This window comes from Patagioenas fasciata, chromosome 3, assembly GCF_037038585.1.
Source record: "Patagioenas fasciata isolate bPatFas1 chromosome 3, bPatFas1.hap1, whole genome shotgun sequence".
Lineage (NCBI taxonomy): Eukaryota > Metazoa > Chordata > Aves > Columbiformes > Columbidae > Patagioenas > Patagioenas fasciata.
The window spans coordinates 97403818-97420133 of NC_092522.1; the positions used below are offsets into that span (position 1 = coordinate 97403818).

General features: G+C 35.8%; 1 protein-coding gene across 1 annotated transcript in view; it reads left to right on the forward strand.

Annotated features, from left to right (window-relative positions):
* EYS (eyes shut homolog) overlaps positions 1-16316 on the forward strand; it is an 870143-nt gene that overhangs the window by 341188 nt on the left and 512639 nt on the right. The window contains exons 22-23 of the mRNA XM_065834576.2: positions 4678-4875; positions 7052-7173. Of these exons, the coding sequence (XP_065690648.2) occupies positions 4678-4875; positions 7052-7173 (320 nt within the window). The remainder of the gene's footprint in view (positions 1-4677; positions 4876-7051; positions 7174-16316) is intronic.

Sequence of the window (16316 nt, forward strand, 5' to 3'; positions counted from 1 at the left end):
TCTGCGAGGTTAAATTTATAATACACTCACAATCCTGCAAGGATTAATACACGTGCAAATGTGCACAGAATATTACACGTGCTTATGTGGAAGCACGAGAGGAAAAGAAATATTGTGGTGGGTGTCTGCTACAGACAGTTTAATACAGAAAAGTTTAGGAAGTCATCTTTAGGAAGCTGGAAAAAGACTCATGAATACAGGACCTCGTTATCATTGGGATATTACCACCCTAATTTTGCTGGAAAGACAGCAGGAGATTTTTGGACCACGTTGAATACAGTTCTTTAAAACAATCATGGGGTGAGACAACTAGGGGAGATACTTTCTTGAATTCCCTGTTTGTGAATAAGCAGGAGATGTTTTGGGATGTAATGGTCAAAACCAGTTTTGATGACAATGGCAGTGAGATGATGGAGTTTGTAATCCCAAGAGAAATAAGAAATTCAAGTAGCAGAATAATGATTCTGGACTTCAGCGAGCTGACTGGTTTGCTTGGCAAGCTCCTGTTGGTGAATGCACTAAAGGAAAAACTGATTTTTGGCCCACTGATTTGTCTTGAAGGACAGTTTCCTCAAGACGCAGTTCTTTCCAATATGCAGGAACTCAAGCAGATGTGACAGAAAAAAATGAACAAATGGAGAAATCCTGACTGAGCTTAAAGAGAAAAGGAAGTTCACAGAAGTTAGATGCAATGGTGAGCTGCCCAACTGGAAAACATCCAGTCAGACAGGAACAGAATTAGGAAAGCTAAAGGGCAACTGGAGGTAAAATTATCAAGGCAACTGAAGGGCAACAAGAAAGGTTTCTATAGGTCTACCAGTAACAAAAAAAAAAGATGGAGAAAAATGAGATCACATTGCTGCATTGACAAAGGAAATGAAAAGACTGAGATACTCAACACCTCTTTCACACAGTTTTTCCACCACTGGGGACCTGGGTTTGTTCAGCCTGGAAATGAGAGTTTCAGGGGGACCTAACAGCAACTTGACACTTATTTAATATGAGTGAATAGAGAAGTCAGACTCAGGCTCCTTTTCGCAGAGCACACTGTGAAAGACATGTATTCAAGTGTTCACAAAAACAAAACAAAACAAACACTTATAATCACTTAGCACTTATTGGATTTCAGGTGATAAATACATCTATACATGTTAAAATTTATGAAAGCAACAAAAGAATCTGAACGTGTAGGTTGCCTGTACATCTTCCTTTCTGAATCTGTTCATATTGAACCTTTTACCTTTCAAATATTTGCAAAACTCTTCTCTGAAGTTGCAGTTGAGATAGCAAGAATCATCATAAATCAAAGCTTAAAATACATTGTGAGTTTCTGAATAAGACAAATACAGGTTTATCCATAGTTCTTTGTAGCTCACTGTTTTTTGGAGGAACTGAGACTAGAAAAAAGTTGTTCAGTTCCTCTTTGGAAAAAGATAAAATTTTCTACACACAGTGTAGAATGAAAAGGCAGAAGAAACACAGTATGTTACTGAATCAACAGAGCAAGATGTTCAAAATAAAAATCATACATAGAAGCCAGGCATCTGGGAGTATATTTAGAGTTGGTTTGGTTGTTTTTTGTTGTTGCTGTTGTTGTGGTTGTTTCTTTCTTTTTAAAGTTATTACTTTTCTGAAATATATAGCTAACTCATGAAATGATTTTTGCTTTATCTGCCAGTGATGTCCACCCTCACAAACACTTGGCATGTAAAATGATGGACAAATCTCTTTAAAGGTTCTTCTGTCAACCCAGAAGAAAAATAAGTACTGCATTACTGGATCATATGGTAGTTCCAATTACAATTGTGAGCCATGTGTTAAGCTTTTTCATCTGCGTGTGAACTCCACTTTAGGAATCAGCATGGTTGTTACTCCTGTTAAGCTGTTGTGATATAAAGATGAAACTTCAGGGCAAAATCTCAATGTGCCATATGTCAGACTTTGCCATGCAATTTCATGAATTCCAGATCCAAGACTATCGGCTGCCTATGGCAGGGTCACCCTGCACTGGAGAGACCACTGGTGACAAAGACAAGGAACAACTTGTGCCATTCTTTTTCTCCTCTGTCAGCACGACTACTGGAGTCAGAGGGTTGTTGTTGTGTTTTGTTTTTTTTTTTTTTTACATCCATTCTGTTTCTACTTGTTGTTTTTGCTATTACAAACCTGAAAAATTCAGCCCTTAGATGACTCTACTGACATTTTTGACAATGAGTGTTTCATTTTTAGCATTAAATAACATTCAGTGTCATGGACAGCTTATTATTGAAGTTAACCAATGAATTATCCTACAAATTTAAGGAATTTTAAGTTTCCAAATGAGTCAGAGGATGGCACTACATGGCACTGTAGCTTGATCTCAACCACTGTACTGTGAAGTCTTATTCTTCTGAAACCATTATAAGATATTCAGTATGTTCCTTCAGAATAAACTGACCACTTAACTAATTCAGTTTCCTCAAAATAATATGCAATATAACTGTATGGATTGCCCACTTTATTAGTTAGCACCTGATCTACAAACTTAAAGCTTCCATGTACTGTAGGTGACCTGTAACACTGGTTGATTCTTTGTCAGGAATTCTTTTGTGAAATTTTCAGCCTGAAAATAAATTAAAAATTCTCACTGTAATTATCTATCTCATGAACATGAATTACCTTGTGTACAGGGTGCAAGTGCCCAGAGTTCGTCCTCTGTGATGAAAGGCCAGGGCTGTCCTGTGCTGGACACAGTTGGCTCCAACTGACCCACTGAAGGGAACAGCTGAGCCCCCCAGCTGAGGAGGTGGTGCCTTGGGGAAGTGTGTGTAAGAAAAGGTAAAAAGCTGCACAGGCAGTGAGGAATAAGGAAAAAAAAAAAAAATAAGTGAGAAACAGCCCTGTAAGCACTGGGGTAAGAGAAGGAAGAAGGAGAGGAGCTCCTCCACGAACCAGATCAGAGATTTCCCAACAGCCTCTGGAGAAGACTGTGGTGGAGAAGAACCCTGGCAGAACTTGTGGCTTGTGGGGGGTCTGCACTGGTGCCGGGGAAAGGTGTGAGGAGGAAGGAGGGCAGAGGTGAACTGTTATGGACTGGCCAAAGATCCCATTCCCCATCCCTTTGTGTTGCTCAGGGGTGGAGAGGAGGTAGAGGAGTCTGGACTGGAGGAGTAAAGTCAAGCCCGAGAAATAGAGAGGCATTGAGGAAGGTGGTTTTAGTTTTCTGTTTGTTTCTCACCATCCTATTCTATTTTTATTTGGCAATGAGTTTGAATAGTTTTCCTCAAGTCAAGTCAGTAACTGGTAAATTATATCCTCATCTTTATCTTGACTCACAAGCTTTCAGACTTTTCCATCTTCTTTTCTCGAGGGGCACTGTTGAAGGGGAGTGAGAGAGTGGTGGGGTGAGCATCTGGCAGCCAACCGAGATCAGTCCACCACAATATAACTATATGGATATGATTTTCCACATGACTACCCAGGTGCTTTGTGTTGTAGTGTCACATTGCCCATCACTGTGTTGAAGTAGCCTGTCAAAGGAAGAGGGAAGTTGTTGGGGCAGGGAAAAGCTGCTCCAGGAAGGAATTGCTAGGCAACCAGAGCTGGGGCAACAGCAGTGGGGAAGTCAGCAAAATGCTGGCAGTACAGCTAGCCACGGGCAGCTCCGCCAGAAAGCACAGCATCGACACAGACCTGTCTCAGCAGTCACAGAAAGGCAGATGGGCTTCGAAAGGGCTTAGAAGGGCTTGTGTACAGTTTGTTGCAGCCCCAAAAGCCGCTGTGCTCTGTCTGAAACTGAGCCTGAAAGAACAGACCTGCCTTCAGCAACACCGAGGGAAAAAGGAAGCAGCTTTGTAAACCCAAACCCATTTGATCTCTGTTCTGTCTGCCTTCATAATTTTGAATTTCTCTAGTGAAAAACATGAATCAGTCTTGCTTATGTTCTAACAAACTAAGACTCACTTTAAAGGGCCTTTTAATCTTTTTTGATCTACTTATTGCAAATTAAAGATTTAGATGAGGGCATCTGTGACCCAAGATCACCATTACACAGTTCCTTGATCAGTGCAGATAAATGTATATAATCTGTTATACACTAGAGTATTTATCAAAAGGAGTAGAAACAGACTGTGTGAGATTTTCTATTGTATGGAATTTTTATGAATTATGGAGGTAGTCACTCATTACTAAATACATATATAATTTCAGTATAATAATGTGTATATAGTCATGAATAACAAGCAGAACAATCATATAAGTTTACTTCCATTTCATTAATGTTCAGGATTATGGGTCAATGTGTAAACAATGCATATGGTAGCTGTGACAACAAGTTATTAGGAAGAAATACCAGGAAGCTTCAAAGCAAAATTCATTAATTATTTTTAAATACACTTTTTGAGCCCTTTTAGAAGACAAGAATAAACAGAAAAACTATAAAATATATTGAAATATCTATTATTATTTTAAAATGCAATGTCATTATATAAACAAAACAGATAAAAATGTCTTTTCTTGTTTGTAATTCTACAAAGCAAATAAATGTTTCTGCATGACAATATACATATATGTACCTCTGAGACCCTTCAACTCAGTTTTAACCAGCAGTACAAAGAAAATACAGCTCATAATAGGCAGCAGCTGCAGGGATATGTTCATTAGTTAAACACTGACAGATTTGCCATTTTACCTTTCCAGGTTTGAACTGTGAGTTTAGGCCTTGTGAGGCCAGCAATCCCTGTGAGAATGGAGCTGCATGCATAGAAGAAAAGAATTTGGACGTTTTTCCCCTTGGATTCCAGTGCCAGTGTGTGAAGGGCTTTGCAGGTCCACGTTGTGAGATCAATGTCAATGAGTGCAGTTCTAACCCTTGCCTCCACGGATACTGCTATGACAGTGAGTTCAGTCTGATTACTCACTTTAATGTAGAGCAGTCTTTCTGTTGAAGCGTCTGCAGCTACTGAGCTGCTCTGGGGAGAAGAGTAGATAATTTACTGAAATTTAGCTTGTCTGAAGCTCCATAGCCAGTGCCAGGAGGATTAGTTTTGCCAAAATGCCTCAACTCCTTGCACCGGGGTTTGTGTGTTCAGGGGGTCAGAGTTGTAGCTAATGAGAAATTTTAATGAGATTTGTGCTGTCTCCTTTGATACCTAAATTAACCAAGCATATCTTACATTGTACATTCAATGCAAGAATATTGAGGTTCTGAAAAGGAGCTCATGGAGTAGTTAGGCAGTATATGTCATGATTCTAACAAGTCCAAAACCTGGATTAACTATCAAACTGATGCAAAATTGTGTGTCTGTTTACTATTAAGCACCTTCTATCACCTAACTATGTAACTTTCACTGATAGATATACTTAAAAGTTTTAAAAGCAATCTGATGATGAATCACTCTACTATTAATATATCCTGTCTGGATTGGCAGACTAAGATAAGTAGCATCTTTTTGCATGGAGTACTTACTGGAATGTTTTACTTAAACCTATCAGACACTTTCTAGGCTAAGTAAACAAAAGTAAAAGTGACAATTTTCCGAGAATCTTATAATGCTGGCTGAAAAGTAGAATGATGTCTGGAGGTCATGCAGTCAAACCTGCATGAAGCTGGACTATCAGGGATTTTTCTAGCCGAAATTTGAAAGCCTCTAAGGATGGATAGCAATTCCACAAACTCTTTTAGGCAGCTTATTCCACTAATGCACTACGCTTGCAGTGTTAACCCCACCCAATCCCTTCTGAATCTCATAAACTGTAACTTTTGGCCATTGCGCCTTATAATATTATCTAAAACTACTGAGAGGAATTCAGTTCTATCATTTGTGCAATTGCCTTTAAAATTATTTTTATATAGCTTTCTAATTATTAACCCTTCCCTTAAGGAACTAATTCAAAGCAATCCCAGCTGTGTCAACTTTTCCTCATGGGTCACATACTTCAAGCACTGAACAATCATGTTTGTCTTCTGCTACATCTCCCTCTTATTTCCCCATGCCCCTTTTAAAATTAGAATGATTCAATAAGCTTTCAGAAATCTATCTTTTCATACATGTGAATAAGATGTACAGCTTCATATTTTATCTAGTAAAGACTACTTCCTAACAAGTTTACAGCTGTTTTATCTACTCTGCATTAGCTAAAGATATTTTTTAAATGGAATTCAGAGAGCTGCAGTAAAGTTCTGCAGTGCCAGATCTTTTAGAGATAGCTTGTCTTTGTGGTGCCTCTGGATTTGAGTTGTATCATGGACATTTTATTTCCTCTGAACTATGTGCAATGACTGACAAAAACTGGAATCTCGAGGAAGCTAGGAAGCTCTCAGCAGCTGAATAACACTCCTGCTTTGAGGGACTTAAGACATTTAAGGAATACAACAGCAGATATGTGTACAAACACAATAGCAGAATAGATTCCATGGTAAATCTCAGAGATAATGAAGAATAGAGGGACCTGTTTGAGATTAGAACAAATGCAGACCTGCAAGAAGTTGAAACATTGCTGTCATAAGACGTAGCAGTCTAAAGATTCCTCTCTGTTTTGATCATCAATGATGAAAAAGAGAGAGGATTCAATATCATTAGCTAGTTAAGATTAAAATGAAACATGGATTGAGTTGTCAAATTCAACTCAGGCAAGTTTTCCTTTAACATAGTGGTATAATATGAGGCATTCTTTATCAAAAACAAGCCAACAAATTAAATGTTTAACTGCCCCATCTCATTTAGGCACAATACCAAAGATAAAATCTTATGTACTTCGTGTACAGCTTTGTGAAGGAAAATTATTCATTAGCTTATAAAATACCATTACTTTTCAGAAGCTAGGAATGAGTATGCCAAGATATTTGACTTGTTTCAGTAACATGCAGTACAGTAATTTGTTTTCATATTAAAAATCTGTTTTGAGATATAGCATATCACTTATTTCATTTTTTTAATGAGTCCACATATTCTAGGTAAAACCAGTCTAAATATTTTCCAGATGGTAGGCATAGCTGTAAGTTACTTGATTTTACTACATTCAGCTGTTATTCTAAAACCTTTTTAGTACTAAAATACTATGTCTGTTACAGTTGTCGATGGCTTCTATTGTTTGTGCAACCCAGGATACGCAGGATTGACATGTGACCAGGACATTGATGACTGCATAATCAACTCTTGTGAAAACAATTCTACATGTGTTGATCTACATCTGGTTAGTAGAGAACATTTTTAACTAAAACGGTTGCTAAGCTTTCTTCCTGAAATCCAAAGCACCCACCCAAGCTGCTAGAATCCTTGCTGATGCAGTCAGTGATTCAGCTGCCTGTCTTGTAGGTGTCTACTTTGAATGAACTGAACTACCCTGTAGGTACCATTGACTGTACAGCTAAGCTGCATCAATGCTGAAGCAGACACCCATGTTTAGGTGTCTGCATTTCAAGCTGAATCCTATCCCAGAAGCCCAGAAGTGTGTGAGGGATGAGTGCATTTCTGCATTGTTCCTTTGTTTTTGTTGTTTTGCCCTTTTTTTCCCTCTTAGTTCATACATAGAAAAATTGCAGTTCTTTCTGACAAATCCTGGTGGTAACCCACAGCTATCACTTTTTCCTAAACTTGAGCAGAAGTTACATGCTTCAAGAGGATTTTCTCAAATTCTCTACTCTGATTTCCAGAGCTGTTTCTTCTTTTCACAGTTAGAACATTTTATGCATTAGAGAAATTTTTTTGTGAATTTACTTCCAGAACTAGTGAATGCCTTGAACAAAATTAAACGCTTGATATGGAAACAAGAGAGTTTGTGGCACTTTTGTTCTTGTCTTTGGATACTATTGAAAATGTATATATTTTTACCAGTATACTGTAATTAATATTTCAAGCTCTCATACTGGACATATACCACCATCTTAAAATCAGGCTAGACATCATTCCAGAGATTAATTTTATGCTCACAAGACATGTAGCGTCTTATCCTCCATGAGATTTTGTGGTATCTGTAGACATTTCAGGTACTAGAATCAGATGCAGCTGATGCTTTAACTGAGACAGAGGAAATTGAGTTGTATATGCAAAAGTTTAAACAGCTTCCTTCCATAAAAAATAAGATATCAGAAATGGACAAAATTATGGGTTCTTTATAAAATAAACATATTGTTCCACCAGTAATGTCTGCTAGATCTTCGCTGAATGAGTTGTAATATTGATCCAGGGGGAGTTCTTAATTTAGGCAAACTTAAACCCAGAAAGAATGGTAGCTTATTGCAATTTTTAACACTGTTTTAGATTTTTCTTTATATGCCTTTCATGATTTTGTTTTCCTGATTCATTTGTGTTTGGTTTTGTCCTGTAGTACCTCTACATTTCTCATCTTATTTGTCACAGATCTGTGCCATTTCGTTTTAAATGGACTGTGATGCAGTAAATCAGTGAGATCTGTGCAGACTGACTCTTTCAGTGAAAGCCTGACATTAAAAAATCTAATCTATGTGGATTCAGTTGCTAACTACAGAAAATAAATATTGTAGAAACTTAATAGCAAGGTGTCATTTTGGACCTGGATTTGATCTCTTTCAGACCTCAATAGCTTTCTCAATGTAGTTTACCTATATTGTCAACATTACAGTAAGTGTTCATACTAAAATGTTCATTTTGATGTTAGTTAATACACAGATAATAAATTCTCAGTATCTTTTTTATTAGAAGACTGTTGTTTGGCATTTTTGATAGTAATGTAATTTAATACTTAAAAAAAAAGTAAATATAGAATGGGCTCTGCTAAATTGGGAAGTTAGTATCAGCATATTTTTAAGACAAGAAATAGGGAATTGCTCATAGTTCTATTTTGCTATAGCAATAATAATGCATTGCTATTCAATATTTATACTTTCTTCTTCTCTATTCTTCTCTATATTATATTTACTTAAACTAAAATTTCTGATATAAGTTTCTGAAATAACTTTCATGTGGTTCATCTTTTAAGTTGAATCCAGAAAGGGACATAAAAGACTCAGTATGTGATTGCATTATTCAGTTCATATGCAACTTTATTATTCCACATACAATTTTCTGCTTTTATTGTATTCAGTATAAAAGAGCATTGAATTTCATCCACATCAAATGAGGCCATTTTATACACTAAGATATCTTAGTGAAGAATGGGAAGAGGATTAATGAATTAACATATATTCCTAAAATGGCAGAAGTCTCATTTGCTCTTCTTCAGCCAGAGCAACTGTAAAAGAAGGGATATTGAAGTAACAATCCCCTAGAGAAGGAATTTTTAACATTAAAGGGTCTCCTCCTTCTCCTCTGAAACTTAACAAACTGGGGAATGGGGAGCAACTGAGATACAATCAGAAACTTATAAACAGATGGAAACCTCGGGAGTTTCATGATGTTTCCATCAAAGACAATTTTCTTCCAAAGATATATTACATTAGCCTTATTATATAAGTCAAGGACCAGAGATCTTAATGTGAGAAAGAATTCAAATATACACTCTAACTGCTACATACACTTCACAGCCTTTACCTTGTCTCTGTAGGCAGTTGGTTGCATTAAGCAATTGGACCATGGGTTGAGATCGATATAGATGAAGTATACAGAGGAAAAACACATCAGCTTAAGGAGGCTTCAATTTTCTTCTGCCTCTGAGAATTACAGTCACTCAAGAGCTACTATTTACCAGCAGAAGCCACTGTCAGTCATATTAGGCCCTCTGGTGGCTCAAGAATAATTAATTGGCTAGTCTCATGCTATTATTAAGTTCCATTCTGCAGTCCGGCAACTCAAAAACCTTTTATGCATTTTTCTAGGTCAAAATGAGACAATCAGCACTGCTGGAATGAAACTAGCAATACATCTTCTTCCTCTTTGATATTTGTAATGTGGTATAATATAGAGCCTTAAAACTAGATCACCATATTATCTCAACAATGAATCAGCAAATACAGGCATAAAAAATTCCTCTTGAGTAATGGGTTGATCCCAACTGTCAGCTAAGCACCACACAGCCACTCACTCTTTCATTGTATCCTCTCCATTGGGCAAGGGAGAGTAGGAAGGGCAAAAGGAAGAAAGCTTGAGGGTTGAGATAGTTTAATCAACAAAGGAAAGGGGAAGAAGAAAGAAAAAAAAAAAAAAATCAAGTGATACAAAGGCAATCACTCACCACCTTCCATGTGTACACCAATGCCCAGCCAGTTTTCAAGCAATGACCACCTTCTCAAAACTCACCACCCCTCCATTCTTTCTACCATGCATGAAGTTAAACAGCGTGGAATATATCTTCGGTCAGTTTAGGTCAGCTGTTGTGGTTGCATCCCTTCCTGGCTTCTTGTGCACCCCCAGACTACTTGCTGAGGGAGCAGAGTGGGAAAAATAAAAGCCCGTGATGCTGTGTAAAAACTGGCCAGCACTAACTAAAATGTTGATGTCTTATCAACACTGATTTGGTCACAAATCAAAAACAAAGCACCATACAGGCTGCAATGAAGAAAATTAACTCCATAGCAACCACATCTTCTACAGAATAGAATTCTCCAAAAGGGAGTTGGTTAAACTTGATATGGGGAAATCACAAAACCTGGGTTTGAGATTAAGCTCCTGATGTGTTAAAAGGTCTGGTTTGTAAAATCTGTCTGTGAAATATTTATGTAAGGTGTTTATGTCGGTCAGTCCCAACAAGGACATGGCCCCCTTCATTCTGGTAGAACCAGAAAGGATTAGTCTTTCTTTCTAGGTGGCATATTCAGAATTTTAAGGTTTCTCTATGATAAAGATTCTCAATACCATAAGATTCCCCCAAGAAAGTATTTTCAGTGCTAATATAAAACAGACAGTGAGCAGCAGCAAGAAGGATAAAAACACAACATGTTTTACCTAACTAACTAGAGAGAGAAGCAGAGACCCAGCAATTCTATTCTCAAGATTTTAGCAGTTGAGTGCTCCAAAACTGTATGTCAAAATGTAAGGGCAAATAGTTACAACTGAGTACTCGAAAAACAATGTGTGATTTTCTCAGATACAATTTGGGACATTTATTGTTTATTCAGTTCCCAAATTTTTTCATATAGCAAGATGGCTGGGCATTATATTAGTCATATGTGTTGTTAATGAAATAGACTGTTAAGTGTTGACAACCAGACATACAGCATTAACAGATGATTTTTAAAAACTAGAAAAGTCATCTTACTAACCTATCAACTTCCTTCTATCTTAAACAATATGTGACAAATTATAAAGTGTTTCCTACAGAAGTATAATAGAAGAAAAAGTATTTATCTATTGCAACTAATCTGAGACATGAGTAAGAGGAACCAATTAGAGTAGATACTTCCTTCATTAGGTCACATAAGCCAGGAAAAATGAAAAGTTGCTAATACTCCTAGTACTATTAGAATACATGCCTTCCTTCAGAAATCCATTATTTTTTTTTTTTTAATTATGACATATTCCTGATTAAACTCTAAGTAACTGATTTTGTTTTCACTGTAATAAGAAACATTTGGCCAGTCCTATGTAAAACAGTGTGAAATCTCAGATTTACCTGAATCAGAATTTTTTTAATTGTTCAGTCAAACTGATAGATCAAAATACAAGCTAGTCAACAGTAAGCGGTCGTGTTTATGATAAGGAAGGGTTTACCCAGAGTAATTTTCAAATTCTTCTAAAAAAAAAAAGTTAAAATAGTTAATTCAAAGTATTACATAAAATTTAGATGTTATCCTTAGTAGTTTTCATACGAGATCAGATGGAGCCCATAGTCCATATAACATAAAATATTGTTTGGGGGTATTTGCATTAAAAAAAAAAATAAAATAATAATAATAGCTCTACAGTAGCTCTGACTTTAGTTTTCACTTGTACTGTTCTACATGTCAAAATAAATGCAAATCCTGACACTTTACTGTATATGGATATTCATGCAGCAAATCGTAATAGATGTTTCTTCAGACCTTTGTTTCTGGAAGCTATTGTTTCTGTATTCTAATCACATAGGAAATTTCAAAAAAAAATAAACTGTAGGTAAAGTTATAGTTGTATAATAGCTCTTTTACTGCAATCCCATATCATCCTCATGGTTAATTCTCTATCACTACTTGATTTAAAACACTGTTATTTTCCATTCACCAAAATGTTATGGAATTGAGCTCCCCACACAATAACAGAAGATTCTGTCAATTTCAACTTAAAAACCTCAATGATTACTTGTTCAGTTTCTGCTTTCAAAGTGGCAGAAAATAAGGACTCATAACGAGGTGAAATTCAGTAATTCTGGTCTTTTAGGAACTTACATTCTGTTTTGTAGGGAAGGTTTTTGTGAAGGATGGAGAGATAGTGCTATTAAAATTTAGAAATTTTTAAATAGAAAAAAATATTCAGAGTTAACAGATAGGAAATCTGTTCCACAGATCATATTTCAAGAGCATAATCCACAAGTAGGTTATCTTATTAAATAAATTGTGAAAGGAGGATTAATTGGAAGGAACTCTGACATTGAGAACTAAGGTACAAAGTAGTAGTTAACTGTGAAGAGCCTATGTTACCCAAAAGAAATTACGTCAGGTCTTTGAACTAACCTAGATAATTTCCTTAATTTGTCACCCATTATTCATTTCTATTTAAAACAGAGTCTCCAGTACTTTCTGGTAAATAGTGAGAAGATAAAGAATAATCTGCAAAACTTCAAATTTATTTTAGAACATCCAGAGATGCTCAATGTGTGATGAAGTAACAGATACTCAGGAGACTTTGCCTCCTGGCTAATGACAGCAGATGGTCTGACACTTGAAATGAGAATAAAGACCAGATAGGCCTGAATCAATGAAAAATTGCCAGATTTCTGTGGTAGTGGAAATTCTCTAAGGTCTCAATAAAGCAAACAAGCTTTACCACTGAAATTGGTCTGAAACAGTACTTCGGTTTAACTAAAGGTCAGGCCACATACCATGAATGACATACAGTATATAGCAAACAATAATCTCTCAGCATTTCCCAGGTCACATAAATTCAAGTTGAGTTGTACTGGATTTAAACTTATGCATTGACTCCACTGAGAAAATACATGTGCTGGAATTGTGAATGTGCTGTTTGACAAATCGGTTTCAGATTACCAATTACACATCCCAGAAAAGAGCTATGCAGCAACTGGAGAAACTTAAGAAACTAGCAGCTGCAACCATAGTTCTGCAAATGAATAATGCTAATACAACTCACTGTGCTGCCCTGAAGATCTGACTTGGCATTCCTGATATATTTAGTCTTCGAGCTATATTTATTTAGAAAAAAAAAAAAAAAATGAACAGTGTCTTTATAACCCTTCAATAAAAGTATTTTGAAAAAAAGTCTAGTGAAATAATTCCCTCCTCTGTCTTGGACTACTGAGCTAGTGGATAAAGCAATACATGGACTGAAAACTTAACTAACTTAACTAATAGGGACCATAACCAAGTCCTGCTAGGCAAATTTTGTATTTTAGAATATATATTTCCAAAAAAAAAGCAAAGAAGATGTCCCTTTAAAGAGTTTTAAATTAGTTCATATTTTGCAGTATTATTTATTTCTTTATTTATTATTATTTGTTCCTTAGACTGTTTTACTTATGAAAATGGAAAAGAGTTAGCTGAGGAAGAGCCCTGACAATTTATCAGGTTCTAGACTACATTTGAGACTGAGTTACTTGTCATAACAGCCAATTGTTCTTATCTTTGTATCTAATCTATGCTCTTTCAGAGAGAACTTTTCAAACTAAAAATATACTCTGGTTGATTATACTGTGTTTTATTTGGAAAACCTGAATATACTGATATACTGCCCAGAAAATGTAATTTTCAAAATTAATTTATAATAGCTATTTTTTTTTACTCTGATAGCACTGGGAAAACATTACATTCATTCAGTGAGTAAACACACTAACTGATTTCAGTAGGACTGGGAGGGAATTGTGAAAATAAGACATTACATCATATTAGAGTTTGACTGAAATCAAAACTCTTAACCAAAATTACCTTTCAAAATAATGGTGAAAGCCTCATACTATTTCCTAATTACTCTCCCTTATCAGTTCAAGTTCTGCCTTAATACCTGTTTTCTATTGACATTTAGTGGTTCAGTGCAAGGGCTGCAAAGATAAAAAAAAAAACCACAAACCTAAATAAAGCCAAACTAACTTTTTTAGAGGTGTCTGTTAACATTTTGAATAATTTCTGAATCTGATTATACTAATGAAAAGACTTGATATATTGCATAAATGCCTTATTTTGTTTGTTTTAGTACAGCTTCAACACCAGCCAGAAATTCCCTGAATGTCTCAATAAACTGTGTTTCCTCCCAGATTAATTCTATTCTAGTCAGACATCACTTTCCTCATATTTCAGTCCAGTACTTTTTTCCAGGTTCACTTGTATAGAAGAATGTTTACAGGTAAAATGGATTACTTGAAACAAAAACTTCACCATCTTAATGTAGACTCATTGGCTACTTCTAAAATAGTAAATTAGATAATGTCAGAGCTTGTTTCCTAGCTTTAACATCAAATGGCCTGGGACATCTTGTTGCCTAAGCATTTTTAACAAATAACATAGGCTGGCTGTGTTCTGGTTACTAATGAATCTGCATATAGCTAGCTAATAATTGATTCCTGGTTCCACTTCTCCCGTTTTGTGCTTAGAAGCTCCCAGCACAAGAGGACACAATGCTTCTTCATTTATTTCTGAGAAGTACCTACCACGTTCTGAGGCATAAAATTATAAAAATGCATTTAACTTTCCACAATTCCAGTTTCCCTCACAGTAACTACTGGTATTTTATGTCAAAATTAACATGTCTGAATAGTAAGTTGTTAAGCTACTATTGTTCAGCCAAGTAATACAGTAAAATGTTTTTTGTTTTGTGCAAAAATATTATTTTCATACCAGGTTCTTAAACGTCAAGCTTTAGCACCAAGCAGTCAGATTGTAAAGACTTTGTCATAAATCATTATGGTTTTAATCTATTTTCACTCTTACAGCAGGTTTAAGTTCTACCAATGTGTGATTCATTAATCCAATGGGTCAGCAGTTGGATAAAGAACTTGTGCCTGCGATCGATCCCAGAAGTTTGTAAAACAAAAAATTAACCCAAAAATAATTGAAAAAAAACCCTTACTTGTTCATTTCACAATCTCATGTTGCTTATTTCTCTTGTCACTCACAGGAGATTTTAAGTTGCATGTTTGTTCTTTAAGAATTGTGTTTTAAGAATTCTTTCTGAATGGTTTACAATTGTGTTATTTCATCTATAGTCCATGATTTGACTTCTAGTTTTGTCAGTTACTTATTACTTACAACATCTGTGTATCATGAACCTGCTTCTTTTTTCTTTTTTTTTTTTTTTAAGATAAGCACTACCTCACTGAAATAAATGCAGTTATTTTTAATGCAAAAAGTAAAGATAAAATTTTATTCTTGTCACTAGTGCTCCATATATAATACTGCATACTTTTGCTCTTACAATTTCTTGTCATCATCTGCTGACTAACATCCTGCCAAGATGAGATTTCACCAATACAGAAAGAAATCCCATAAGAATAATGCAGATGTCTCTATTCTGTCAATGATAACTGGAAAAAGTTATTTAATTGCTGCTGCTGCCTTTCTCTTCCAGGCAAATAGCAAAACTGCTTGATATGACAGTGAGATTTAAAGTCCCATAATTTTTAATGTCCATTCTCTTTAATGTAGTCTACAGTATAAATAGCACTGCAATTGCCCTGGGTTGAATACTAAACTTCATGTTTGTTTTTCACTCATTCACACCTGCTCCTTGGAACCATGGAGTGTCTGGAGAGGAACATGAATGACTGAGATATAAGAAGAGACATAAAATACTTCTTCACATTTCACCTGTGTTTTCTCCCATTTTTCCAAATGGTTCTTCTAATTAGGGAAATGCCCATTAATTCTATGGTTTGTTTGGTTGTTTGTTTGTTTGTGTTTTTTTAAGTATTATTATTAAGAAATTACAGGACTTCATCTAGTAGAAACAATAGAAGAAGAACATATTAGGGAATTTATTCTGAACTCCTCTGGAGTTGAAACCAAGATGTAAAAGAAACTAGGAATAATGAATTTTATTGGATTTTTTAATTTAGTGAATATATAGAACAGGTTAACTGCTCTGGTAGCAGATGAGGTGTACTGATGGTTTTGTCCCTGATTTCACCACTGAGAGAAAGGGCTTGAGGAGTTGTGGATAAATCCTGTTGGTCAACAACTGGTCACGTACCTGATGTTGACAACAGGGTTCCATCTTTCAGAACCATGGGATCCTTTCTCAGGATTGAGGCTGAGATGGGATCCAGTTGATCAGATGGGACAA